This window comes from Gadus macrocephalus, chromosome 2 (assembly GCF_031168955.1).
Source record: "Gadus macrocephalus chromosome 2, ASM3116895v1".
Taxonomy (NCBI): Eukaryota; Metazoa; Chordata; class Actinopteri; order Gadiformes; family Gadidae; genus Gadus; species Gadus macrocephalus.
The window spans coordinates 21,212,713-21,238,135 of record NC_082383.1 but is presented as its reverse complement, the minus strand read 5'-3'; the positions used below and the strand labels follow the sequence as shown (position 1 = coordinate 21,238,135).

Sequence of the window (25,423 nt, the reverse complement as noted above, 5' to 3'; positions counted from 1 at the left end):
GTAAAACACAATTACCACAGCCCAGACCTTAGCCCAAGCATTTCTATTATTTTATGAAGTCAGATATGAGATTAAGCAACTAATTATTTCTGCAAAATATTTTAGACACTAGGGCGTGATGATCGAACTAGTTGGCTATTCGGTTGTGAAATAGAAAACTAAAATTAAAGCAGGGACAAATTGTTTGCAAATGCCTTTGAGATGCAACTGTGACCATGTGGCTGACACACACACACACACACACACACACACACACACACACACACACACACACACACACACACACACACACACACACACACACACACACACACACACACACACACACACACACACACACACACACACACACACTTTACAAATACAGCTTGATATCTCCCAACAACGTTTATTTCAGTCACTGGTTGTTTTGAGTCACGTTGTCGCACAATAGACACCAACGACCGTCTGCAATCTATACAAGTGTGCATGAGTGTGCGTACCACAGCGGCGTACAGAAGCAGTGCAGAGGGAGACAGGATGTCACGACAACGAAGGGCAGTTCTGGCGCAGGGCTTTGTTCTACATGAGGGGAGCATGGAGGCCCACACAGCATCTGGCCCTCCCGTGGCCCTTCGTCATAGCACCTCCTCACGCCCAGCGTCTCTCTCCTGCACCTTCTGGTGGGAGGAGCCTCTGCTGGGACCCCGGCGGGGCCCGCCCCCCCTGCACCCAGAGCCCCGCCCCTCCCAGCGAGGATGCCACCCCCCCTGAGGGTCCCATTGGTTCGTTCCCCTAGCGTGCCTCTCGGGCCTGTCGTGCCATTGGCCCGGCCGGGGGCCCCTCCTCCGTCCCCGTTTGTCCGGGCCGCCGTCCGGCTCTCCGTCGGCCGCGGGGGGGTCCGGGTCCCCCGGGGTCGGCTGCCTCAGCGGCGGTTTGTCGGCGGAGTCCGGAGGCTCTGGGTGCTCGCGGCCGGCTGGGTCTTCCTTGTCGGTGTTTGCGGGAGCCGGCTCCGCGTCGGGCCCCTTCGGAGGGCCACGGGGCCTGGGTCGGAGAGGCCCTTGGGCAGAGGGGAGGGGGTGGGCGCCGCCGTCGGAGGGGAGATGGAGCTTGTCGAGGCCTTCGGTCGGGGGCGAGGGTCTCCCGGAGGGGGGGTGAGGCCTACCCCGGCCCCCTCTCCGGGGCCCCCTGAACGGCCCGTGGCGCCGATGGCCCGGCCCCCCTCTGCAGGGCCACGGGGCCCCGCGCGCCTGGTCGCCCGGGATACGGACATCCTCGGCGGGTACGGCGGAGGCGAAGCCCGGGGGGACGACTGCCTCCTGGTCACCGTTCTCCCCTTCAGAAGGCACCTGCGGAATTTGCAATTGACCACGTGTTCACCCCACGACATGAAGTGCAAAGACGGGGATCCTGAACTATTGATGCACATCCCGACCACTGGATATAAAAACATTAATGTACACTTATTTTTACATTTTTTATTCATAAATTACAGCTACAGAAGATACAGTGAGATAGACAGGAAGTTATGGGGGAGAGAGAGGGGAGGACTTGCAGAAAAGAGGTAATAATCTAACCCGGGTCTCTACCGTAAGGACTAAGCCTTAATAGTCACGCTCTACCCTTCGAGCCACCACTATTAATGTAAGCCCCGTTAATGTACGCAACGTACAGATCAGAAATGGAAGGTAACCTCCTCTGTCTCGACGCTCATTCCGTGCGTCCCCTCGTTGGCAGCGAGTAGCACTCACCTCGTTGATGTGGATGAGGAACCGGTTGGACTCCACGTCGGGGTCGATGATGCCTCCCTTGGCCCTCTGCCTCTCCAGAAGCTCCTGCAGCTCACGCCACTTCTGGACGAAGTCCGTCCCCATCGCGGCTCCCTCCTGCTTGGATGTAGAACACCAAGTTAGAATCCACTTAGTGTAGGTTACTGATTACAGTGCCCTATTCTAACTGTACTCAATTTGTTAACCATTTTATATTTACATTAGGTCAAATTGTATTCCAAAAAAAATAATAAAGATTTAACACAAGTCCATAGCGCAGACCTGCCATTTCCTCCCAAGATGAATAAAAGCATTTGTATCATAAGTAGCACTGTAAACCTTTCAATCAAAGCCCTGGGTGTACCTGGGGAAAGAGGGGTGCAGGCGAGGACAGCAGCTGGCCAGCGTCGTACGTCAAGGGCTCTCTGCACACAGGGCAGACGACCATCAGCCCCTACCAGCAGAAAGGAAGCGGCCGTTAATGAGAGCCCCCTGGGCGACATCGTGCACTAGGGCTGCTCGATTACGGGAAAAATCATAATCACGATTATTTTGGTCAATGTTGAACAATTATTCAAACGATTTTTTTTTTTTTTATGTTGCTTTTATTCAGCATATCTCTTTCCCAATAAATGAAATTTTGCCTTAAAGAAATACACAAAATGGTCAAAAAGAAAATATTCCAATCTAAAATAATATACTGATATGTATCCAGCTGTTCTGCCCTTTCTATAAAACATAAAAAATCAATAAAAAAACACTTGATCACGTTAATTTTGTGATCGTTTGACCCTAAAATCGAAATCGCGATCAAAATTAGATTATTCGCCCAGCCATATCATGTACCATCTGCTCGGTCAGGCGGGGACCCGGGACCCACCTGTCGTTCCGCTGGATGCTGCGTCTTGTCCTGCTCCTGCTCCTTCTGCCGCTGGCAGACCTCCTCCTCCGAGTGGGTGACGTAGCGACCCAGGCAGTGGGCGTGGAAGTAGTGGTAGCAGCTGGTCTTGGTGAAGGCCTCGCTCTCCTGAGTGCATTCACAAGGAGGGTGGGGGGGGGGGGAGGGGGTCAGGCACTGGGGCTCTCTGTCAGACGCACACACTGTCCGATGTACACATCTGACACACACACACACACACACACACACACACACACACACACACACACACACACACAGTATAATAAGGCTTTTTTAGCCAATTTCAAACAAGACAGACTACATACCTTGAAGCCATACAGGCAGATGACACAGTTCCCGTGAGGAATATTGCTTTCAGTCAGAATCTCTTTTGCTTTCTACAGGAGAATGATACAAGGGGGGGCAGAAAGATAAACTTATTTTAGCTCAATGTGTATTTAAAATATATAGGTTGAAAAGAAGTAATATAATGGCCAAACCACAACTGCATCACAAAACGAATTGAAAGAAAACACGTCGCCTCAGCGAAATATGAATATTGGCAATGGCATTTTAAAATGTTCCCCAGATCCAAAACAAAGAAACAAGAAACAAACTATTGAAGGCCCAACCGACCTCTATGAGCTGATACAACACCGGGGACCCCAAACAGGACTCCGCTTCAGCTTGGAGGCTACTGAGGACACTGGGGAAGACACAGATTCACAACGGAAATTGGAAAGACAGGGTCACGAGGAGCGCAAAGCAGTGTAAAACATGCAGACTTCATTGAACATCATTGAACTCAAAAAGGTCAAAGCACACGCTGCAATTTGAAAACATTAACATTAATTTGCACATGATGCGCACTCTTTAACATTCAATGATGTTGGAAAATACCGTTTTCACAGGATCTGACCAAACCAGCCTCCTGAGCTGATTGAAGAACAAGTGGCCAGTAGAGTGTATGAATACCTGCTGAGCATGTCGTCAGAGAGTCCCCGAGGGTTATGGATGGAGATGGAGGGCGGGGACGAGGGGTACTGGTGGAAAGATGGAGAGAAAGTAGGAATGCTATCGTGACCTAGGCTGTTCAGTGCCATTGCGTAACAAATTATATCCACAGAGATATGTAAACTGTAACGGACGGTCATAGAAAGGCCATACTTTCTGCTAGAACTAGATCATCTTAACTCATACATTTTCAGAAGGCTATTTATTGATATTTCTGTGAAGAAACTACTATAAATAACATTTATAAATATTGGCAAACTAAATTCGTAAATTGACTTCTCATGACTTGATGCAATGCTAAATAACAGGCTCTTTGATCTGGCGCGTAACAGCAAATTTGACATTCGGGAAAAACCAGCAACAGAAACCAGCAAAAGGACACTAACTTGTATAGTTTGCCTCAGATCTAGTCCATTTATGATCTGAGAGAGCCACGTTGAAATCCAGTGGTAGTAAGCGCAGAGCAATAAGTGCGTCCGTTTCAAATGTACGGGATAAAGAAGGAGAACCATATTATAGCTATGACTGCTTGCCTGCTGGTCGAGCGTCAGTTTCAGAGTGAGGCGGACAAACTGGGAGACCGAGTCCTCGGCTGTGGAGGGGTAGAGGACCAGGCTCACCGCCTGGCTGCTTTGGAGCACGGCAGATGAGAACAACATACAGGTTTACGTTTACATATAGAGAACTTAAACCTACAATTATATATAGAATAGAATAGAATAGAATAGAATAGAATAGAAAGCTTTATTTTCATTGTACAAAGTACAACGAAATGCAATGAGCAGCTCCTTAAAAGTGCACACATGTTATCGAATATATAATATATAATAATATACAAAAGCAATATATATATATATATATGAACAGATGTGAAAAGAAATATTGTCAAAACATATATACTCCATTGACCCCAGAGTTTAAAGTAAACACACACACACACACACAAACACACACACGAGTAAGCATAGCAACTCAAGCAAGCCTTTGAGCGACTTTCAGGGCAGGATATTTCAGTCCTCCCTTCCTGAATAGGTTGAACCTAAAAAAAATACATTCTGTCAAACCCTCAATATCAGGAAATTCAGCAGGCGTATCCTGCTATGTGACCAGTGTAACCTGCTATGAACCAGAGGTTTGGTCCACGTGAGGCTCACAGCATGAGTCGCCATGGTAACAGATAATTAATCTAAACTAGGTATCTGAAACCGAATTCGCCTCCCACTGAATTCTGACTCATCATATCCGGATCTGGAAATCCAGCTTCTTGAAACAGAACCTCTGGGGTTGATGTTATACGTTCCTAACATACACACCTTAACCCTGCATGTCAGAGACAATTGTTCATGGAACACGAAGTGGCAAAAACAACATGGGTTGACTCACCCATCACTAGTACTGGTGACCTGTAACTCGTCCAGGTAGATGGACTGGAGCACCTCGATCTCAGACTGCACACTGTACACGGGCACATAGGGGAAAGGCGCTTTAGTGCATTCTGAAGTGTTTAGCATTTATTGAAGGTAATGACGTAACGTGGCTAACTGTTTAGCTGTTCTCGTTAGCCCAGACAAACGTGCTCCTGCCAGAGCCGTTCACTTGAAAAGAATACCAACACAGTTAGTGTCACATGGCTGTACGACCTGTTCAAAACACAATGCATGACATGTTACAACAAAATGTAATGTTTGTGTTGAAGAAACCGATTCTGACAGGCTGTCAACAAACTCACTCGTACTCTGCAGCCATTATGTTTCCGGACCGACACGAGCCACTAGTAGTCACTGTTTATTCTGTCTCCACCGTGGACCTCCGAGGGCTTCCGGTCCGGGTCTTTTCAAAGTAAAAGTCCCATAGTATGAGTGAGTGCATCCTAAAGTTCCCCACAGAAAAGAGTATTCTGCGTGTTGTTATAGCTCGTTTATTTGATGTGGTGGGATTGATTTATTATCTAAATAAATGTAAATATATAGATTCAAAATAGATTCATTAAATTATTATCGAAATAAATAAGTAAAATGTAAAACAATTTTTAAGTAAAATTATTCATGCATAAATGAAATGGACTTCAATGTTATATAGCCGTACTCTTAATTATTAAGCTATTACAAGGTGGAATTGAGTGATAATAGTCATGATAACCATTGAAATCTAACGTTATATTGCTCAATAGGCTTTGCAGGATTTGGAGATCATTCTACATATTACAATTATTAAAAATATTCCTCTGATGTTTGGATTTTTGCTTAGATTTTTTAACAAATTAAACAGTTTCTCAGAAACACAAATTCCCCCTCCCTTAAACAGTAGATGGCGATATTTCAATATCGCAGAAACCTGCGACTGAACCCCTTCAGTGAAGAAGAAACAGCGAAAGCGCGATTACTGTAAGAAGACTGGAGTTTAAAACCATGGCGCCTACCTCTTAGGAGAATAATCCTACACATGTCTACTGTTCCCTTGGGTCTCCTCTTTAAAAACACCACGCTTAGACAAGAGGTTTGTGAGCTTACGGGACGTCCCACTCTAGTGCAAATGCTTTCCCCTAGCATTAGCACAATAAGGTAAAGCAAGCCCAAATGGAGGAAGAACTGATGGAGTCCGACTCTGTCGAAACGTCCAGCCCAGGACCCTTCCTAGGGGGGAGTCTTGAAGCCTGGGCCACTGTGTCTGCAGCTTTGGTGAGTAGGCCTGGTCCAGCTATCATTATTGACGTGTCATCTCTGTCCTGCATGCAACATGATCATAAGAACAATGCGATACCCATCCTATCGGTAATGGATTCATTCACTTATCTCCCCCTTCCGTCCGTGCTAAGTTGGACCCAGGGTCTTCTGCGTCGCAGGAGTGTGTGTCCGAGAAGCTCGCCGTTTTGTGTACGAGTGGACTGGGCAGGCATCTAGAATCCTGGCTGCTGAATAGGCTGCAGACGCGCCTTGCGACAGCGGTGGCCCCCGAGTTCTTGGCTGGACTCGAACAGCCGGAGAATGAACTGGAGGAGAGGGGCAGAGCCCGGGTCCTCCTGGATGCCTTTCACACCCTGTTGGAGAAGCTGAAGCCTTTCATAGGCAAGTGTTGTTCAACTCAACTGTCGCTAGTACCTTACACATGACATGTTCTCTCCCGATAGGTTCGCTAACCAAAGGCTCTTCAAGTCTACTAACTTCCTTCCAGTATAGTAATTGGAATGTTGTACTGACCTTTATTCAGATGACATGGTTATAGTCTTGTAACCAAACTAACAACTACAAACACCTTAGTCTCCATCTACAACGATGAAGTCACAGCACAATAGTGGATGGTTGCGTCCGATGCAAGTTCGACATCTAACCTAATAGTTCATGAAAAGATTTGTGAAGGTGAAAAAAGTTCTTTTTCGAATTAAATTCGAGAAAAATTCGTTTCAATTCACAAAACTTTGAATTCAATTTAAATTAGGGGGAAAAAAGTGAGCAGTTGAACACAGTGTTCCTCCTCTCTGTGGTCCTGCAGGGGGCCTGGAGACGCTGGGGCGCTGGCAGGAGGAGGGCCGCTGCGGGCTGTCGGGCCCCGGGGCCGAGGCCCTCCGCGACCGGGCCTTCACCATCATCAGGGCGCGGCTCCTCTTCTCGCCGCCGGCGGCGCTGCGGCGCCGCGTGCTGGAGTTCTACAGCCGCACCTTCTCGGTGCAAATGAGCCGAGAGGGCCGGAGACGGGAGGGGGGGGCCGCGGAGGACGGGGGGCCCGAGGACGGGGGCGGAGCCTGCCCCGGCTGCGTTGGCCCCGCGGGGCACTGCTGGTGCCAGGAGGCCCTGTTGCAGCAGCAGGAGCTCAGCGACATACTGTGAGTGGGGGGGGGGGGGGGGGGGGGGGGGACGGACGACGACGACGACTTTAGAGAGATAGTTAGTTACGGGTCAAAAGTTATACACTGTTTATAGCTCCATTGGCGGTTCCCTATGCTTAGTAAGGGTGTGTGTGTGTGTGTGTGTGTGTGTGTGTGTGTGTGTGTGTGTGTGTGTGAGAACAACTGTGAAGAGATAATCATTATTCCACAATAATGATACACTGATTAAACAGCTACTTACTTAAGAAGACGATATAGGATAGATCATTTGATAAGAAATATGCCAATTATATATTAAATATATAGATACAATTTAGTTGATTATAATCAGTCCGCTGAACTCTGACATTGACCAATGAGAGTTGAGTATCGAACCAAGCGGTGTAATGCTGTGTTCCTCAATCCTCGGACGCCAGACTTCCGCGTCGAAAGTCGACGGTCTCCCAGCTTTCTTGCGGCATTACTCGGAGGCACGCCCTTCTTTTTGTCCTCATCTTTCGGAATTCTGAGAGTAGACCGAGAGCAGTGATGACGCTCTCAACGAAATGGCTGCGCCCGTGAAGAGAATGATTTTCTTTGTATTTGTACCAAGTTGGTCATTTTAATGTTGATTTTAAATGCTCTTACACACTTGATTACATTGCTACTTTATTCCAGTCACCAATTTCTAAATTGCGTGGTCTTGCTGCGCGTGCAATACAATGTAAAGTAGTGGCGTTTTGTTTTTCGGGCTGGTTTGGTAAAGAGGCGAATGTAGCTAACGACAAACAACGACGAGCCAATTTCACGACACGATCACAAAGACGAGACGGGGGGAAATGACGTAAAAAAAAACTCGGGAGGGCTGGCGTCCGAGGGTGCTGGAACAGACCGTCGCACTGTTGTCTGGATGTCGAGCTGACGAGGGGTGTTCGTGACGGCTGCAGGCGGCGTCTGCAGCTGCTGGAGCAGGTGAGCAGCGAGGCGGTGACCTCCATCATGCACAAGCTACTGGAGCAGCGCATGGAGCAGCACTGCAGGGGCGAGTACGAACGCTCCTTCCTGGTGGACTTCGACGAGGTACCGTCCCTGAACACCCCCCCCCCCCCCCCCCCCCCCACACACACACACACACACCCTTACGCCCCCAATATGTCTGTCGAGGGCCGGAAATGCTTTCTTCTGTCTGATTGTGAAATGGGAGTTGGTTAGGATCTAGCTATCATCCCATGCCTCAGAGAGCACACACACACACACACACACTAACACACACACACACACACACACACACACACACACACACACACACACACACACACACACACACACACTAGTTTTCAGGACACATTTGTTTTTGTCTTATGTCATGAGAACAAAAATAACTTTTCTTTGATCCTCTATCTGCATCCCTCGGGCTTCAGTCTAAACCTGTGTGTTATTCCATTCCATGGCTTTCGCTATCATATTTGTGATCGGGGAGATAAGGGAAACTTTCTATTTATAACCTAGTGTCAAAGCAATGCCTGGTTCCTGGATCTGCTTTCCTTGTTGGTTCTGCTCTGACTGGCTGGCAACCTCTCTCCCAGTCCATGCCTTACTGTACTGTGTGTGTGTGTGTGTGTGTGTGTGTGTGTGTGTGTGTGTGTGTGTGTGTGTGTGTGTGTGTGTGTGTGTGTGTGTGTGTGTGTGTGTGTGTGTGTGTGTGTGTGTGTGCGCGCGCTCCCCTCCATCACCCCTCAGTGGCTGGAGCTGGTCTTCGACTGGCTAGACCAGGTGTTCACCAGCATAGAGGAGGAGGAGGCCGGGAGCCCCCACGGGTGGAGCCCCCAGGGGTGGACCCACACCTTGGGGCCCGGCACGGCCGTCCGGGCCTGCTCCAGCATGCTGGAGCAGTGGCGCCGCCACATGCACCAGTTCTTCTGCCGGGTGTACGTCAACATGCGCATAGAGGAGCTCTTCAGCATCATCCGAGGTGAGGGGGGGGGGGCCACGGAGGGGGGGGGGGGGGGTCCACACATGGGGGATCCATGGAGGGGAAAGACACACTGATTAGAATCCACGTGTTGTTTACACCGCGGTGGGCTCTGTACTCGGCCCTGGACCACCGGGGAACACTCTGATAAGAAAACAATGATTTAAAATGGTGACCGGGTTGGTGATGGTGACTCTATTTGCGATGGGATGAAGGACTGAAGGATACCTCTCTATGTGGCTGTGTGTAATTAGTAGGGCTGTCAAGCGATTAAAATATTTAATCGCGATTAATCGCATTAATGTCATGGTTAACTCGCGATTAATTTTTCTATGCTAAATATCCCTTGATTTCTTAATTGTTCTCATTTTAATGCTCTTATCAACATGGAGAATTGCATCGGCTTGCCTTGTGCAAATGTTTTTGTATTGATAACAACATTGGCATATACTGATCAAAACAGGAAGATACTAAAAAAGCCTATAGTGCAATTAAACGATGAACATACAAACATACTGCCTTGAACATAGCAGTCAGGCTACTGCTTCTGTGTTTTGAGCCAAAGAATTTATTTTTTATTTTTTTTAAATATGAATTTGCGTTAATCGCGCGATAAAATAATTTAACGCCGTTAAAATTGGTTTGCATTAACGCCGTTAATAACGCGTTTAACTGACAGCCTTAGTAATTAGGGCTGCTTTCATTGAGCACAACGCTACATTATGATTGCATTTTTTTTGTTTGTGTTTGTGGAGCATGGGGTGACTTTCTTTCAATGGCTGTCCAAAGTGATTGCTGTCGTGGCTTCATTCTCTCATCACCATCCACCCGCAGATTTCCCGGAGTCCAAACCCGCCATAGAAGATCTGAAGTTCTGTCTGGAACGAACCAATCAGAAGCAGCAGCTGCTGACCTCGCTGAAGTCTGCGTTTGAGAGCCGCCTCCTTCACCCAGGTGATTTACTGAATAAACATCCATGATGGACATACCCGTTGACAACATCAAATCATTGAAATATTAATAGAATAAACATATTGACTGTTTTGCATCTAAAATATTTTCATGGATCAATGTCACGTTGACACATTGTCTGTTTTGCATCTGATAGTAGTCATGGATCAATGTACTATACACGGCCATTTCTGAAAAGTATTTATATTTCTGTGTGGTCCTGTCCCCCCCCCGACCTCAGGGGTCCACACGTCGGACATCCTCACGGTGTACATCTCGGCCATCAAGGCCTTGAGGGACCTGGACCCGTCCATGGTGATACTGCAGGTGGCCTGTCAGCCCATCCGCAAATACCTCCGGTCAGTGCTTCGCGTCGCCCCGTTCCCCGTCCATCTTTAAACCTCGTGAACGAATACACTGATTCTCGAACTCAAACCTGTCCCTCCGTCTCAAAGTGTTTGTAAAGGGAGCGACGAATGGGAAATCAAATCATCACCACGATTTCTATAGTTCGAGTTTCTGTTGAATCTATTCATGTTGTCATAGAAATGTAAGCCAATACACTTTCCAATGTAACCTCACAGCCCCAGACGATATTTTAAGTACATTTACATTTAGGGCATTTAGAAGACACTTTTATCTAAAGTGACTTACAATAATTACATTTTTCAGAAGTACAATATATCGCTACAGTAAGGGTGTTCATCGAACAAAGTGCCAAGCACTTACAATCTCTAGTTAAACCCATTCCCCGTATACAACAAAGCTAGCTAGGATAATATGCTACAAAACTAAGTACTTATTTATAAGTACTTATCGATCGATATTTTTTGTTTTTTTGTTTTGTACACAATCTGGAAGATAAGCGACGGTCCACCGTTGGTATGACGGCAATAATTCAAATTAGTCTTTCGTCTTTTTATCCGTCATATTGTCTTACACTGTGCGTCCATTTTGGATGCTGCCCATGTGAACCGCCACGCGATGCCTCATGCCTCCCTCCCACCAGGGGCCGTCCTCTCCCCTCTCACCGCCTTTCCCCAGTAGCTTGTTATGGTGGTCAACACCGGCTTCATCACACCAACTGGACTGACTTTGCTGTCACAGACACAGTAGACCCACACGCAGCCGTCGACTCATACACCTCCTCTTGTTTTGGATCATATCAAGGAGAACATAAACGACGTCGCCACCATAAAACGGATCACAATCTTGAACTACCTGCACTTTACTGTATAACTGTTGTGATTCACTTTAGCTGCACAGATATTATGCTGTAAATATATTTATACATGTTGCTCAAACTGATGTTTGAACTCTGGTTAAACACACCTACATTTCGTTGCATTCGTAACCTGTTACTGTGCAATGACAATAAAGTGAATCTAATCTAGTCTAGATATACCATCGTGTTGGGTACGTTGTACTGTGTTCGCCCATCAAAGTGTCGGGGCGCATGGGGCCTGGGCATTGAACTCAAGGATGGTTATTAGGCGGTGGACGTTGGGAATCGAACCCTGGGAATCGTACCCAGAACCTTTTTTTGGTTGTGAGTCAATCAACCAAATAACCCGCCTGGCTGTCGCCAGACCAAGCTCAATCGTAGAACGCACGTTGGTCTGGCCCTGGGGAGGCTGCCGTCGTTTTCTTCAGCACAAGAGGCGTGATCGACGGGCCTAGTTCAAACCAGCTTGTTGATTGGCTCCCCACAAAAAAACGTATCGGAGGCAGAAAGAAATGAATTGCTCTTCTCCAGACCCTTCCCCAGACTTCCAATCGCCGGCAGAATGGGCCGGGGGAACCCAGTCTACCAAATCACCAGACGATCCTATCTCACTCGCGCCCCCCTCTCCCCCCTCTCCCCCCCTCCAGGACACGGGAGGACACGGTGAGGCAGATCGTGGCGGGGCTGACGGGGGACACGGATGGCTGCATCGACCTGGCCAACGAGCTGTCCCGGGCCGACCCCGTCACCCTGGAGATGCAGGACAGCGAGGACGAGGGCGGGGCCCTCGAGGACTGGCTGCCGGACCCCACCGACGCCGTCAAGGGTCAGTAGGCCCCCCCCCTGGGTACTTCCGCCATGCATCCGTCCCTGGGGGATTCAAACCAGCACCCCCTGGGACGATGCGTGACAAATTGTTCTGTCAATTAATGATACGTACGTAGGATAACTGAATTTGGGACGGACATTTTGGTCTTACCGCAAATCACAGAAGACAAGTGAAAGCAGTGCCAAAATAGAAATAACATGAAGACCTAAGATGAGCTCATATCCCACCAGAAGTTGGAGGTGTAACTATACAAAGAAATAATAAGAAAATAAACTAACACACTATCCCTAACATTTCACACTTGACATATCCCGTTAAACACGGAAAATAATGTTCAGTGTCTAAATAAATAACGACGCTGACGACGCTGACGACGCTGACGACGATGATGACGATGATGACGATGATGACGATGATGGTGACTTTTGCCATCCCTCCGGGTCAGACAAGACGGGCTCCAAGCGGCGCTCCTCTGACATCATCAGCCTGCTGGTCAGCATCTACGGCAGCAAGGAGATCTTCATCGACGAGTACCGCACCGTGCTGGCCCACCGCCTGCTGCACCAGCTCAACTACAACACTGCCCGGTAACACAACAACACCACCACCACCACCACCTGCACCCACACCACCACCCAAGGCACCACTGACATCTCGGCCCCCCCCACCACCACCACCACCACCACGTATGCAGTTGGCGGTCCCTTCTCTGGTGCTCGTGGTCTAACTCGGAGTGGGGTTTCTAACCGTCCCCGTGTGCCTCCTGTCACCCTGAAGGGAGATCCGTAACGTGGAGCTCCTGAAGCTGCGGTTCGGGGAGTCCCACATGCACTACTGCGAGGTGATGCTGAAGGTAGGCAGTTCCTTGTGGTGGTTTACGACGTCGTGTTGTGTGAGCTGCACTGTGGTGTGCCACAGTGCCTATTGTAGTGTCACATGGTGCCTGGGAAGTGTGCTCGAGGATGCTCTTCCGTTATTAAGCTGTGGACGTTGGGAATCGCACCCGGAACCTTTTTTTGGGTTGGGAGTCAAACAGCCAAATCACTAGACGATCTGATCTTACTCATTCCTTACTCCCCCCTCTCCCCCCACTACTCGCTCCCCCCCCTCTCCTCCCCCTCTCCCCTCTCCTCTCTCCTCGCTCTCTTCCCTCTCTTCCCTCTCCTCTCTCCTCTTCCCTCTCTTCCCTCTCTTCCCTTGCCTCACTCTTCCCTCTCTTCCCTCTCCTCCCTCTCCTCCCTCTCTCCCCTCTCCTCCCACAGGATGTGGCCGACTCCCGCAGGATCAACGCCAACATCCGGGAGGAGGAGTCGAAGGCGGGGGCAGGGCCGGGGGAGGAGCCTCCCACGCCCCCGCCCACGCCTCTGGCCCTCTCCGCCATGATCTTCTCCTCTGAGTTCTGGCCCCAGCTGAAGGAGGAGAAGCTGGAGCTGCCCCCCGCGGTCTCCCAGGCCATGGAGGCCTACACACACCGCTACGAGAAGCTCAAGGTGAGGTAGCAGCCGGAGCAGGTCCCGGATCTGTCCACTAGGCAGTCCCTCCAGAGAAACGCGATTATGCCATCGCATAATTCAACGCATAATAAGTCATAATAAGTCAGCATATTCTTGCGGGGGCCGCATTTTTTTCAAATATGCCGCAAAAATTGCAGATTTTCGTGTAAAATATGCGGGGCTTGCATGATTTCATAATCCCCGCATTTTCGTTGTAAAAGTCACATATATCTTAGCAGAAAGTTGAAAAATGTTTACTTCACACAAAAGCAGCCATTTCCCCCTGTTGCCATGGGAACGTTATGAAGTGATGTGATTACACATTCCCTCAAGTTCCCTCAATTTTCTCGCAAGTTCCCGCAATTTTTGGAAGTTCCCGCAATTTCATTGCATAAAATTGCGTAAATATGCCGCATATTTCATCGCATTTTTTAAGAAAACGTGCTGCATAATCAAGGATTTTTGGCTGCAACAATCACAAAAAAATGCCGCATTTTTCTGGAGGGACTGACTAGGAGAGCAAGGCTTTAACTCTGCCAAGGTTAGGGTGTCAGTCCCACTGGCTACACCCAGAATGTATGCATGTATGAATGTATATGGGTAGGGTAGTATGTGTTGGATCAAGGCTACCCTCAGTGGGCGTGAGTTAGTATTTATATATTGCAGCTTGATTGTTAGTTACGTTGAGTAATTAAGTTATTGATGGGAAAGGCACAACTTAAGTTAAAGTTTTAGACGCCACTAATTGGCAATTAATAGGATGTTTAAATGATTTAAGCACACGGGTATTAGTTGGATACAGACCTGGTATTCTGACATTATTATTAATATTAGCAAAGGACCCATGGTATGAAGAAGAACATATTGTGGTATTCCAATTTTTTCTATTCATCTCTACTTTTCAATCACATTGTTGTCAGGTTCTTCAAGTTAAGAATATAAAGTGTTCATACTAATTTCTAGTCTAGAACTTATAGACTGTAGAAAGTCCTGTTTAACAAAGCAAACATTCAAATATAAACCTAGAGAGATGAATCCCCAGACCAAAGCACCCATTTCCTTCAGACCCCTGATGAGTAGTGTGTGTTTCTATGTCTGTATGTCCCTACCACCAACCTGTCTGGTCCGTGCGTCCCGCCCCAAGGCCATGAGGACGCTGAGCTGGAAGGCCCACCTGGGCTCGGTCACCATGGACGTGGAGCTGGAAGACCGGGTGCTCACCGACCTCACCGTGTCGCCCATCCACGCCGCCATTATCCTGCACTTCCAGGACAAGAGTCAGTACACGCACGCACGCACGCACAGAGACACATAGTCAGACACAGTCACAAAGAGACACACGAAAGTCACACAGAGACACACACACGGACACAAACGCACACACAAAGTCGCACAGAGACACACACACGGAAACAAACACACACAGTCACAAAGAGTCACACAGAGACACACACACAGACATAAACACACACACACGCTCGAAATCCCTGTCATGGTGTTAAATCAAACTGATGTGTCAAATCAGCCCATCACCATCTTACCATCATGTGCATCTCGCACATGTTGTCAGATATTCTTAGACGCCAGTTGATGAAGGACATACAGTCCCAGCTATCCCCACAAGAAAGGATGACCATTCTTCTTCTGTCACTCACATGTTCTGAGATCACCCTTCCAAGACACAAAGGCTGTCAGTGTTTGCATGTTGTCCATGTGGACAGTCACAGAGAAGCAGACGGGGATGGTTTGAAACCAGCATTGTACCTGAAGAGTCCTCTGGTTTAATCTCACAGCACACAGAACCTCCAGACGCTTCTGGTATCATGAAACGACAAAAAAGGCCAATCAATATTCAATCACATCAACTATGAAATCCTGCCTGTAGCAGTTAAGCAGTTCAAAGTAGTCGTGAGGGACTGAACGTTGCAGACACTGACGCACATAGTTAAAATAATTCAGTTTCACTTCAACAAACTGGCACCAGTGAACGAATCTTATATTGGCGTGCGTAAGTGCGGTCAACTAAGAGTATTCACTCCTAAACTCTCTTTCACTCTCTCTCTCTCTCTCTATGCCAAAAAGCCAAAAGGTGAATTCAATCACACGTGACCACTACTATTACCGCCTAAGCCCCGGTGAACATGCCCACCACCTGAAGACTAGGGATGTGCATTTCTGGCAAAAATACTATTCGATATTCGCTGAGAAGTATTAGAATATTATTCTAAAATCGGGTCAATCAAGAACCCCCAACGCACACATTCACACGCGCACCTCGGGATACACATTCACACAATGACACAGTGAGAGGCTTTTATGACTTGTAGGAAATCAATCTGTTTATTTCAACCACTGCTTAATCAACTTCAAATTGATCAATATAGGCTTAGGCAGATAGGCCTACATGCGCCAAAAACGGATCGCAGCCTGCATGACGGTGAACTAGACACGTCTTTAGCGTATGGAAACTATGGAACACGTCTGCCTTCCTAGTTTCTGTAGGGATAATGTATAGAACGCCGCTCATTATCAGGAAAATAACGCTTATTTTCGATAATCACCGCCGACGTTCTATACATTATCCTGCTTATTATACGGCTACTTATCAAAACTAAAAAAAAAAAACTTCACACGTGTGTCTTTTTACCATTTATTTGTTACCAGCATTCGTAGTGTTATATTATTGTGGACTATTGTGTGTGTGTGTGTGTGTGTGTGTGTGTGTGTGTGTGTGTGTGTGTGTGTGTGTGTGTGTGTGTGTGTGTGTGTGTGTGTGTGTGTGTGTGTGTGTGTGTGTGTGTGTGTGTGTGTGTGTGTGTGTCAACCCCGGCGAGGACACTGGGGTTGATAAGTTGATAAAGTGGCCAAAAATCCACTTTCCTTGACAGCGGTCATATATGCTTGGCAGCGGTGAATTCTCAAATGCAAAATTCACTGCTGGAAGTTGTGAACGGAGCGTTCCGCAGCATTGAGAAGAGCCGTGTAATAAATAACAATAGTCACATTCATTATTCGATATTCTACGTGACCCCGACTATTCGACGATCGTTGCCCATCCCTACTAAAGAAACACGCACGCACGCACGCACGCACGCACGCACGCACGCACGCACGCACGCACGCACGCACGCACGCACGCACGCACGCACGCACGCACGCACGCACGCACGCAGTCACACAGTCACACAGTCACACAGTCACAGGCGGGCAGACTCACACACACACACACACACACACACAGTCACACAGTCACAGGCGGGCAGACTCACACACACACACACACACACACACTAGAAAAGACTATAGAACCTATATCACACAGTAGACTTGCGTATGTGTCTCCCACACTGACCTTCATCTCGGCCCCCCTCCTCCCCCTCCTCCTCTCCCCCCCCCCCCCCCGTTAGGCTCGTGGAGCCTGGAGGAGCTGAGTGCCAAGCTAGGCGTGTCCAAGGAGACGGTGCACAGGAAGCTGGCGCTGTGGCAGCAGCAGGGAGTCCTGCGCGAGGAGGCGGGGGGCCAGTACTCGGTGCTGGAGACGGGCTCGTCCCGCGAGCGGCAGGAGCGCAGCGTGCTGCTGATGGACAGCGACGAGGAGGGGGACTCCAACACCACCACGCAGCTGGAGCAGCGCGAGGAGAAGCTGCAGGTACACACACACACACACACACACAGCTGGAGCAGCGCGAGGAGAAGCTGCAGGTACAACACACACACACACACACACACACACACACACACACACACACACACACACACACACACACACACACACACACACACACACACACACACACACACACACACACAGCTGGAGCAGCGCGAGGAGAAGCTGCAGGTACAGCACACACACACACACAGCTGGAGCAGCGCGAGGAGAAGCTGCAGGTACACGCACGAGCGCGCACACACACACACATACACCTACGCACGCACGCAATTTAGCTTTCGTCAGATATGGGGTGTGTGTGTGACTACAAAGTCTGTGTGTGTTAGCGATAGAGCCTGTGTGTGTGTGTGTGTTCGTGTGTGATACCGAAATCTGTGTTTGTGTTAGCGATAAGAGAGTGTGTTTTTTGTGTGTGACTCCGAAGTCTATGTGTGCGAGTTAACGCTAGAGCACGCGTGTGTGTGTGTGTGACACGAAGTCTGTGTTTGTTTGAGTTAGCGTTAGAGCGTCCGTGTGTATACAACGTTGTGTTTAGTTATTATTCCTAGTCTTTGGTTTCTCTTTAACATGTACCTCCCCCCCCCCCCCTCGCCGCGCTGCAGCTGTTCTGGGCCTACATCCAGGCCATGCTGACCAACCTGGAGAGCATGACCCTGGACCGCATCCACTCCATGCTGCGGATGTTCGTGGCCACGGGGCCCGTCGTCACGGAGATGGACGTCAACGAGCTGGAGGCCTTCCTGCAGAGGAAGGTGCGGGAGCACCAGCTCATGGTGTCGGCAGGGGTGTACCGGCTGCCCAAGGCCAACTGAAGGGGGGGGGGGCCTGGGTACAGACTCTACACGGCCAGGCGCCTCGGACCGGGTGCTACAGGCGGTTGAAGTGGAGCCTGTAGCACCCCCCCCAACCCGGTCAAGATTCAAAACATTTGGCCGCTCGATCTCTCTGGGTCGCGTGGGACACCTACTCGTGTGATGGACACCACACCCGACCACTGGGAGTTTTGGATGCCAAAAATACAGAGAGAGACACGACCACAAGCTGCTCGCCATACCGGGGTTTAGTCCTACTGACGGTTTCACAAGCACGAGTCTGGTCTGTATGGTTCCTCATTAAAAGAAGTTCTGTCCTGCTGCTTTCATTGTTGACGCGGTGGAAGCGGTCGGCCGTCACACCTGTTTAACACGATGGAAACTACCTGCCTGCGATATTGGCAACCCATCGGCTCAATGTAATGCTAAACATCACTCAATAATTGTGTTCTGGACATATTTGCAGTCACGTTTACATTTGGTTGCAATCCGCCATGCAAGTTAGATTGTTAGGTGCGAGTCTGTATCAATTAGTGAACTTTGTTTCATTAAAGTACTTGGATTTTAAACAGCTATTTTCTGGTCACTTTGAATGTTATAATGTCCGTTAAGGTGGTGTTAGAATGACCATGCTGGTTACCAGGCAACCACATGAATATTCATGATTAAATCCTCTGCCATACTAAAATTGCCCAGCATTAATTAGCCTTCAACTATGGAGTGAAGCGCAAATGAACTACTTCACTTTTTGTATGTTTTACCTTTAGGCATTGAATACATTTTATTCACCCTCTCAAGTAAGAATGATATCCCAACTCCATCCATTAAAGGAAATCCATTAAGTTCTCCTTAAAATAGTGGGACAAAACTGACTTATTTACTTTATTGCTTTAATTGGTTATTTGCTAGGCATTTTCATAAAAAAAATGATGAGATGACAACTCTAATCACATTTTGCGTCAACCGTTAAGACTAACTCTGCATCACTGACCACGTTTTACAAAGAATTAAGGCTTATAAGATGCTAAAAAACAAAGACTATGCCCATTTGAGTGCGACTCGTTTAGGTAAGCGTTCTGGTCACGAGAAACAAGCACACTAGTTCCCTTCCGAAGATAAAACAAGCAAACGCATACTGTTAGAATACGATTATTAAAAACAAAAGTTGGCACATAGCAGTGGTTTTTCAATCGTTTCATCTGCGATTCCTCTCAGTGCAAAGTTGACACGCTGGCTCTTCCACCACTGGGTTTCCCAGGCGATCAGCGGTGAAACAATAACCGTTCCCTCTCTGGCCTTTTGAGTCTGTACTGTCCGTCACTCATCCAATAGTGTTCCGTGTTGCTTTGGCAAACGGACCCTGTCGGTCACTGTCGTCCACCTCCGTCAAATCCCCCAGAAACAGGCTTAACTACGGGAATCACACCGATCACAGGGCAGCTCATCTCAGTCACCGTTTCCCAGACGAGGGTCCGTACCAGCCGTTTACATTGGCCTGGCCTCGTGAGCCAATCAGAAAAAGCCACTGTGAGGAGCCGACGTTTCACCAGAGGCTCGACGGCAATGTTTATCCACTCTTTAGACGGACTCGCGTTAAGGCACAACCAATCCTCTATCTCTCTCTCCATGCGAGTGCGAGCGTGTTGGTCACAGGTGGGGCAGGGACAGGGAGGTGGAGGAGGAGGTGGAGGTGGGGTCTGGGGGCCTCAGCAGCACTTCTTGCCCCTCCTCTTGCGGTCGCGGTCGCGGTGGGCGCTGATGTCCACGCGGTCCCTCTCGCGCTCCCTTTCCCTCTCAGCCCGGTTCTGGCTCTGCTTCTTGGCTCGCAGCACCATGTGGGTGAAGGCCATGAACATCTGGAGGAAGGGGGTAGGGGGGGGGGGGGGGGGAGGAGAGTGGACGCACACAACACACATTAACACTTAAAAATCAAATAGCTTAAACTTCAATTAACTTAACTTAAATAAAATGAACTTCAAATCATTAAAATGAACCGTAAATACAAAATGCACATTTAGATACAAGTTCCCTAAATCAGTTCACTTTTAACTAAGTTGACATTTTGCGTGACCGGTTTTATAACTCTGTATCGTCACTTCATTACGACTATCCTATTTATTCCATGGCGGCTTGCTACGCCGCCCTCGTTCCCCTCGGGGACGAGCGACGCAGAAGGAGAAGGCTACGAGACACGGCCGTGCGTCCCCCCACCTCCTCCACGTTCATGTTCTCCTTGGCGCTGGTCTCAAACACCGGGACCCCCACAGACTCCCCGAACTGCATGGCGTCGTCGGTGTCCACCTGCTTCCGCGTGGGGTCGTCGTTCTTGTTACCCACTGAGGAGACGACGACAGACAGACAAAAACGTTAGCCCTTTCCACCTCGGCACGATCTCGGGTTCCCAGTGCCGGGTTTTGTGCAGGGATCGCGTTGCCAGGTCCAGCACGGTGATGTCACCCGCAATGACCGGGTCTGTTTTTGTTTCAAGGGTGCCGGTGTCGGACTTTGTGGCATCGAGAGGTGGAGTTGCAGATTGCAACCAACTGAATACCCCCCCCACCCCACCCCACCCCACGCTGCCATTCAGACCATATAGGAAGAGACACTGTAAAGCCTCCAGTAAAGTGGCCCTGGTGAAACCCACGATCAACATTGGCCCTGGTATTAAAGAGCCATTTAACCTAAATGATATGATCTTAAACATAGTAATCTCTGCCATTTTATCACTAATACTGAAATAAATCTCCAATTTAGATTTAAAAGGGGCAAACTCCTATGTCCTAATGTCAAAACACCTTCTTTTTTTTTATCACAGTGTTTGAATTCCATCTGAAACAGTGGACTCACTAGTCACCATTTGACTCCAGTTCACGCATGAGTCAGGTTCAAGGTGCCAGTGGGTACTTTCCAAATGAGGTCATTCTTCTACGGCAGCCGATGCAAGAGCCGACAAGTGTCAACATAATAGGTTCCTTGATAGATTGATCAACTGTATTTAGGTATTTAGTCTAGCTTACAAGTAAGATAGGGATAATGTTTTATTAATTGAAACACGCCGTTTGTCTGTGGCCCTAATCTTCTTCTGTACAAAACTACTCTCCTCGATAGATCCAATCGGTAGACGGATAGCGATGAAAGACTTGCCCAGGATCTTGGAGACGTTGTCACAGTTCTGCGTGATCTCGTTGAGCCACCGCTTGACGTTGACGAAGGACTCGGGGTTGGTGACGTCGTACACGATGATGACCCCGTGGGTGTTTCTGTAGTAGCTGTTCACAAGGGGGGAGATCGTCAGAACGGCGGGCCGGGGAACGGCTTGAGCAAACAGCCAGAGGGTGTTGACTGTGTCAAGACGTCCAGGAACAAATACAAGGACGCGCACACACACACACACACACACACACCTTTTGAGATCAAATAAAAAGATTACAATTTGGAATCAGCAGATGCCAAACGTGTTCATTATTGTGTTATGTTTTTTTAAGCCTAATTTTTATACACAAAGTGAAAAAAATGCCTGATTAATGAAAAGGTATTAAAGAAAAAGCAATTAGTGCTTTCTGTAATAATATTTTCATTAATTAGGCATTTTTGGTATATTTGTGATCCAATGTATTTGTGTAGATCAATGGCTGTCCAAGCTACTGTACAGGATGTAGCGTTAAGTTGAGGGGATGCTCCTCAAACTACTGTACAGGATGTAGCCCTACGTTGAGGTGATACTCCTCAAACTACTGTACAGGATGTAGCCCTACGTTGAGGTGATACTCCTCAAACTACAGGATGTAGCCCTACGTTGAGGTGATACTCCTCAAACTACTGTACAGGATGCCGCCTTACGTTGAGGTGATACTCCTCAAACTACAGGGTGTAGCCCTACGTTGAGGTGATAGTCCTCAAACTACTGTACAGGATGCCGCCTTACGTTGAAGTGATGGTGCGGAATCGTTCCTGGCCTGCCGTGTCCCAGATTTGGAGTTTGACACGCTCCCCGTCGATGTCCACCGTGCGGATCTTGAAGTCCACCCCGATAGTGGTTATGTAGCTTCCTGCAGAACCATAGGGCATGGTTAGCAAACAAGGAAGTGAAACGTTACAATGGCCATAAAGGCTCGTAGTTAAACCAGGCTGGCTTTAGTTTACCTCGACTTGAATATCCAACATAGCGAACCTATTCACATTTACACTGCTGCAACTCGACTACTTTCTGTTACAGCTCCATTGTTTTGCCAGTTGGACTATTCAGCGGTGGTTCATCTTGAAAGGACCGCGTGGTACTTACCAGAGAAGGAGTTGTCGGCGAAGCGGAGCAAAAGGCTGCTTTTACCTACATCTGAGGAGAGCGAGGGAAACGAGATAAACATTCAGGGTTTAGCATTTCATTAGTTCAACAAAGGTTTCAGACTGTTGCAATATCATGTAACCTGTATTTATGTATGCAAGATCAAATCCTAGTATAACAATGATCAGACAAAACGTGTGTTTGACCTATAAAACTACCAATTTCAAGCACAGAACTGAACACTTGACGGTCTGAAAAGGGACATGGCGGGCAGTAAACTAAGGTATATTTCCAACATTGCTCAATGAAGACCACATTAGGTGAAAATGATTTTCTCCTGCTTGTAATATTTAGGTATGATTGAGCCCTAGTCTTTGAGGGCTGTAGACTTGTGTAGTAGTGCACATTAACATCCTAACAATTTAATTGCATAAGTCATCATTTTAACATAGACATCTTCTTGGTGTCAACCGGAAATGCATGGAAAGCAACTATTCCACGTTTGCTGAGCAAGAGGAAAACATTTAATCTCCTTAGGAGGTCATGTGCTTTTTGAACATTTCTATTCTTTCTATCAAGCGTGGAGAAAGAGAGAGAGTGGACCCACTGGAGTCTCCGATGATGAGCAGTTTGAACAGATGATTGTAGTCCTTTCCCGCCATTTTGTCCGGGGCCTGGAAAGCTTCACAGTTCACTCAGAAGGCGGTCTCAGATGGCCCATACGCCAAAATGACCGTGATTGTTCTTCTTCTCCCCTCGCTCTTCACTGTCCAACACGTCCAGTTCAGAACAGCACCAGATGTCTTCGTCCACAAAGCTGAAATATTCCCCAACAGAAAACCATGGACAATTTCCCCTTCAGTATTGTAATTATCTTCCTCACACCCACCACAACTATGATTTGGTTCAAACCAGCCTGGTTAGTTCACCGTTTCCCACTAGTTTTGCTTTCACAGTGTGGTAAAGGAACAGGCCAGAAGCATTGTGGGTAATTCCTGTAGGCAGGTGGCTGACGATGATTTACCCTGGGGGGGGGGGGGGGGGGTGGGGTCCATATGTCTTCTTCCCAGCCTCACTTCCACCACGTTTCAGCCAGCGGTAATATCCCTGAGTGCGTCCCTGAGTGCGTTCACAGCTGGGTCTCCTTTCGTTGAGATGGAGGTATCTTGAGGGCAGTGGGTCTTCTTGATGGACACGTCAAAAGAGGCATGGCATGCAGCAGAGGCTAGCTCGTGCTACGGATGACAGCGGTGTAGTATTTTGTCTGTGACCTCTGTGGGTAAACAGAGGCCCCTTATCGGATTTATATTCCCAGCCCCAGTCGAAAAGTCCAAAAGAGAAAACCACTCTCAGGTTTTATTACAGTTTCCACTTTGACCCCCTCTCCTCGGTGAACAAGGACAATCTCTTCCAAGGTTAGGTCCTTACTTCTTTCTGGTTCAGTCCAGGTTTCCTAGAACACAATTGAGAGACGTGTATGCATGTTAGATATCGATCTTCAACTGATGCAAGAGGTGACTACATAATGATGCAATGTTTTTGAACACAGTTCTTCCCTGACCCCCGCGTACTAGAGCCACGTTCCCAAACAAAAGTTATCCTCCGGCTCTCCCACCCCGGCTCAGTGGAGCCGCACCGCCCGACATTTCTGCCCAGTCACTCTCAGCATACAGGACAGGTGGGGCAAGGCACAGACTTGTTCAATGTATCTCACCAACGAACCTACTTGTGTCAATACTTTCATGGTTTACAATGACACAGTGGAATTAAATAAGTTAATTAAAAAGAACACCAAAAGAACCAAGTTAGTCAAGCGGCTCCTGCATACTAAACGGGAGTGACGGCTGCCAGACACCGCTGTAGGGAAAACTGAAACAGGAAGCACCAGCCTGCACTACTCAAGTTATTCAACAGACTTAAGTCTCTAATGAATAGACTTAAGTCTGATGAACCTTTACATGATCGGTGGCTTGGGTCAAAACAATTCACACTTCGTTTTTACTGCAATACGACACGTTCAACCGATTTTCCCCGATTAAAAATGAATTCTTAGTGATCTTCCCAACACCTGTAGCGAACTCAAACGGTGTTAGTTCGCCTTGGGGATATTTGATAAGTTGATAGTTGATAAGTTGTCAATCCGTGTGGTCAAAAGTTCGGGGTTGTTAGCCTAGTTAGCTCATCGGGGTCCACTGGGCTGAGGAGGAGGCTCGTAGCCTCCCGATGGAGATACCGTCGTGGTATCGGCTAACTAGCTCTGACCACGGCCTGGCGGCGGCGTCTCCGCTCTCCGTCCTCCGGAGCTCAGGCAGCGGGGCGCAGAGTTCACTCACCCGGGGGGCTGGAGACTCGGTCAACCGTGGGTCCGGCGGGTGAGGTCAATCATCACAGCGGTTGCTTCCCTACCCGGTGGTCATGCTGTTCCGGGAAAGTCCGAAGGCGTGACCTCCTCTCCAGTCGGCTTGTGTGTGTGTGTGTGTGTGTGTGTGACCACACCTGACGGAGCCGCGCTGTGACTCACGCAGTGTTGCCAGATTGTGCCAGATTTCCCGCCCAATCTGGCAACACTGGCTTCAGCGAGTTGCATCCATTGTTGCCAGATAGGGCGGGAAATCTGGCAACACTGGACTCACGTCTCCTCGCCCACGTCCAGGTCACGTGCTCAAGACCACGCCCTCCGTTTCCCTTGTTGCTCAACATCAGCAGGGATGTTTGAACATAAGTTAC

General features: G+C 48.4%; 3 protein-coding genes across 7 annotated transcripts; 1 reads left to right on the top strand and 2 right to left on the bottom strand.

The window, feature by feature from the left end:
* Positions 1-372: 372 nt before the first annotated feature.
* rnf25 (ring finger protein 25) lies at positions 373-5,537 on the bottom strand. Of its 5 annotated transcripts, none has more exons than XM_060073691.1 (10): positions 5,390-5,537; positions 5,044-5,115; positions 4,194-4,290; positions 3,622-3,689; positions 3,283-3,352; positions 2,973-3,044; positions 2,629-2,775; positions 2,113-2,202; positions 1,731-1,868; positions 373-1,328 (listed from the first exon to the last, which is right to left on the bottom strand). In XM_060073691.1, the coding sequence occupies exons 1-10, from the start codon at positions 5,404-5,406 to the stop codon at positions 618-620; spliced, it is 1,482 nt and encodes a 493-aa protein (XP_059929674.1). In that variant the 5' UTR covers positions 5,407-5,537; the 3' UTR covers positions 373-617. The 5 variants fall into 5 exon arrangements, with proteins under 5 accessions (XP_059929674.1, XP_059929684.1, XP_059929656.1 ...); XM_060073701.1 differs by having other exon boundaries at positions 4,194-4,287; XM_060073673.1 differs by lacking the exon at positions 5,390-5,537 and having other exon boundaries at positions 5,044-5,383.
* Positions 5,538-5,975: 438 nt separating this feature from the next.
* On the top strand, positions 5,976-18,983 carry anapc2 (anaphase promoting complex subunit 2). Its single transcript, XM_060074231.1, has 14 exons — positions 5,976-6,338; positions 6,476-6,725; positions 7,150-7,480; positions 8,410-8,542; positions 9,203-9,434; positions 10,269-10,388; positions 10,627-10,744; positions 12,258-12,436; positions 12,885-13,026; positions 13,217-13,292; positions 13,702-13,929; positions 15,077-15,209; positions 17,340-17,581; positions 18,205-18,983. The coding sequence occupies exons 1-14, from the start codon at positions 6,237-6,239 to the stop codon at positions 18,412-18,414; spliced, it is 2,496 nt and encodes an 831-aa protein (XP_059930214.1). The 5' UTR covers positions 5,976-6,236; the 3' UTR covers positions 18,415-18,983.
* Positions 18,984-19,282: 299 nt separating this feature from the next.
* Positions 19,283-25,279, bottom strand: si:dkey-16l2.16 (ras-related protein Rab-35). The gene is made up of 7 exons (XM_060074262.1): positions 25,030-25,279; positions 23,304-24,149; positions 22,697-22,747; positions 22,340-22,463; positions 21,559-21,683; positions 20,626-20,750; positions 19,283-20,270 (listed from the first exon to the last, which is right to left on the bottom strand). Exons 2-7 carry the CDS (start codon positions 23,356-23,358, stop codon positions 20,121-20,123), a joined length of 630 nt encoding a protein of 209 aa, XP_059930245.1. The 5' UTR covers positions 23,359-24,149; positions 25,030-25,279; the 3' UTR covers positions 19,283-20,120.
* Positions 25,280-25,423: the final 144 nt, after the last annotated feature.

Coding starts and splice junctions, on each gene's coding strand:
- si:dkey-16l2.16 (XM_060074262.1), bottom strand. CDS start 23,358: ATGGCGGGAAAGGACTACAATCATCTGTTCAAACTGCTCATCATCGGA. Junction 22,748..23,303: donor GCTCATCATCGGAGACTCCA/GTGGGTCCACTC, acceptor CGCTCTCCTCAG/ATGTAGGTAAAAGCAGCCTT. Junction 20,271..20,625: donor AGAACATGAACGTGGAGGAG/GTGGGGGGACGC, acceptor CCCTTCCTCCAG/ATGTTCATGGCCTTCACCCA.
- anapc2 (XM_060074231.1), top strand. CDS start 6,237: ATGGAGGAAGAACTGATGGAGTCCGACTCTGTCGAAACGTCCAGCCCA. Junction 10,389..10,626: donor GAGCCGCCTCCTTCACCCAG/GTGATTTACTGA, acceptor CCCCGACCTCAG/GGGTCCACACGTCGGACATC. Junction 12,437..12,884: donor CCCCACCGACGCCGTCAAGG/GTCAGTAGGCCC, acceptor CCTCCGGGTCAG/ACAAGACGGGCTCCAAGCGG.
- rnf25 (XM_060073673.1), bottom strand. CDS start 5,171: ATGCTAAACACTTCAGAATGCACTAAAGCGCCTTTCCCCTATGTGCCC. Junction 4,291..5,043: donor GTCACCAGTACTAGTGATGG/GTGAGTCAACCC, acceptor CGTGCTCCAAAG/CAGCCAGGCGGTGAGCCTGG. Junction 1,869..2,112: donor CTGCACCCCTCTTTCCCCAG/GTACACCCAGGG, acceptor TCTACATCCAAG/CAGGAGGGAGCCGCGATGGG.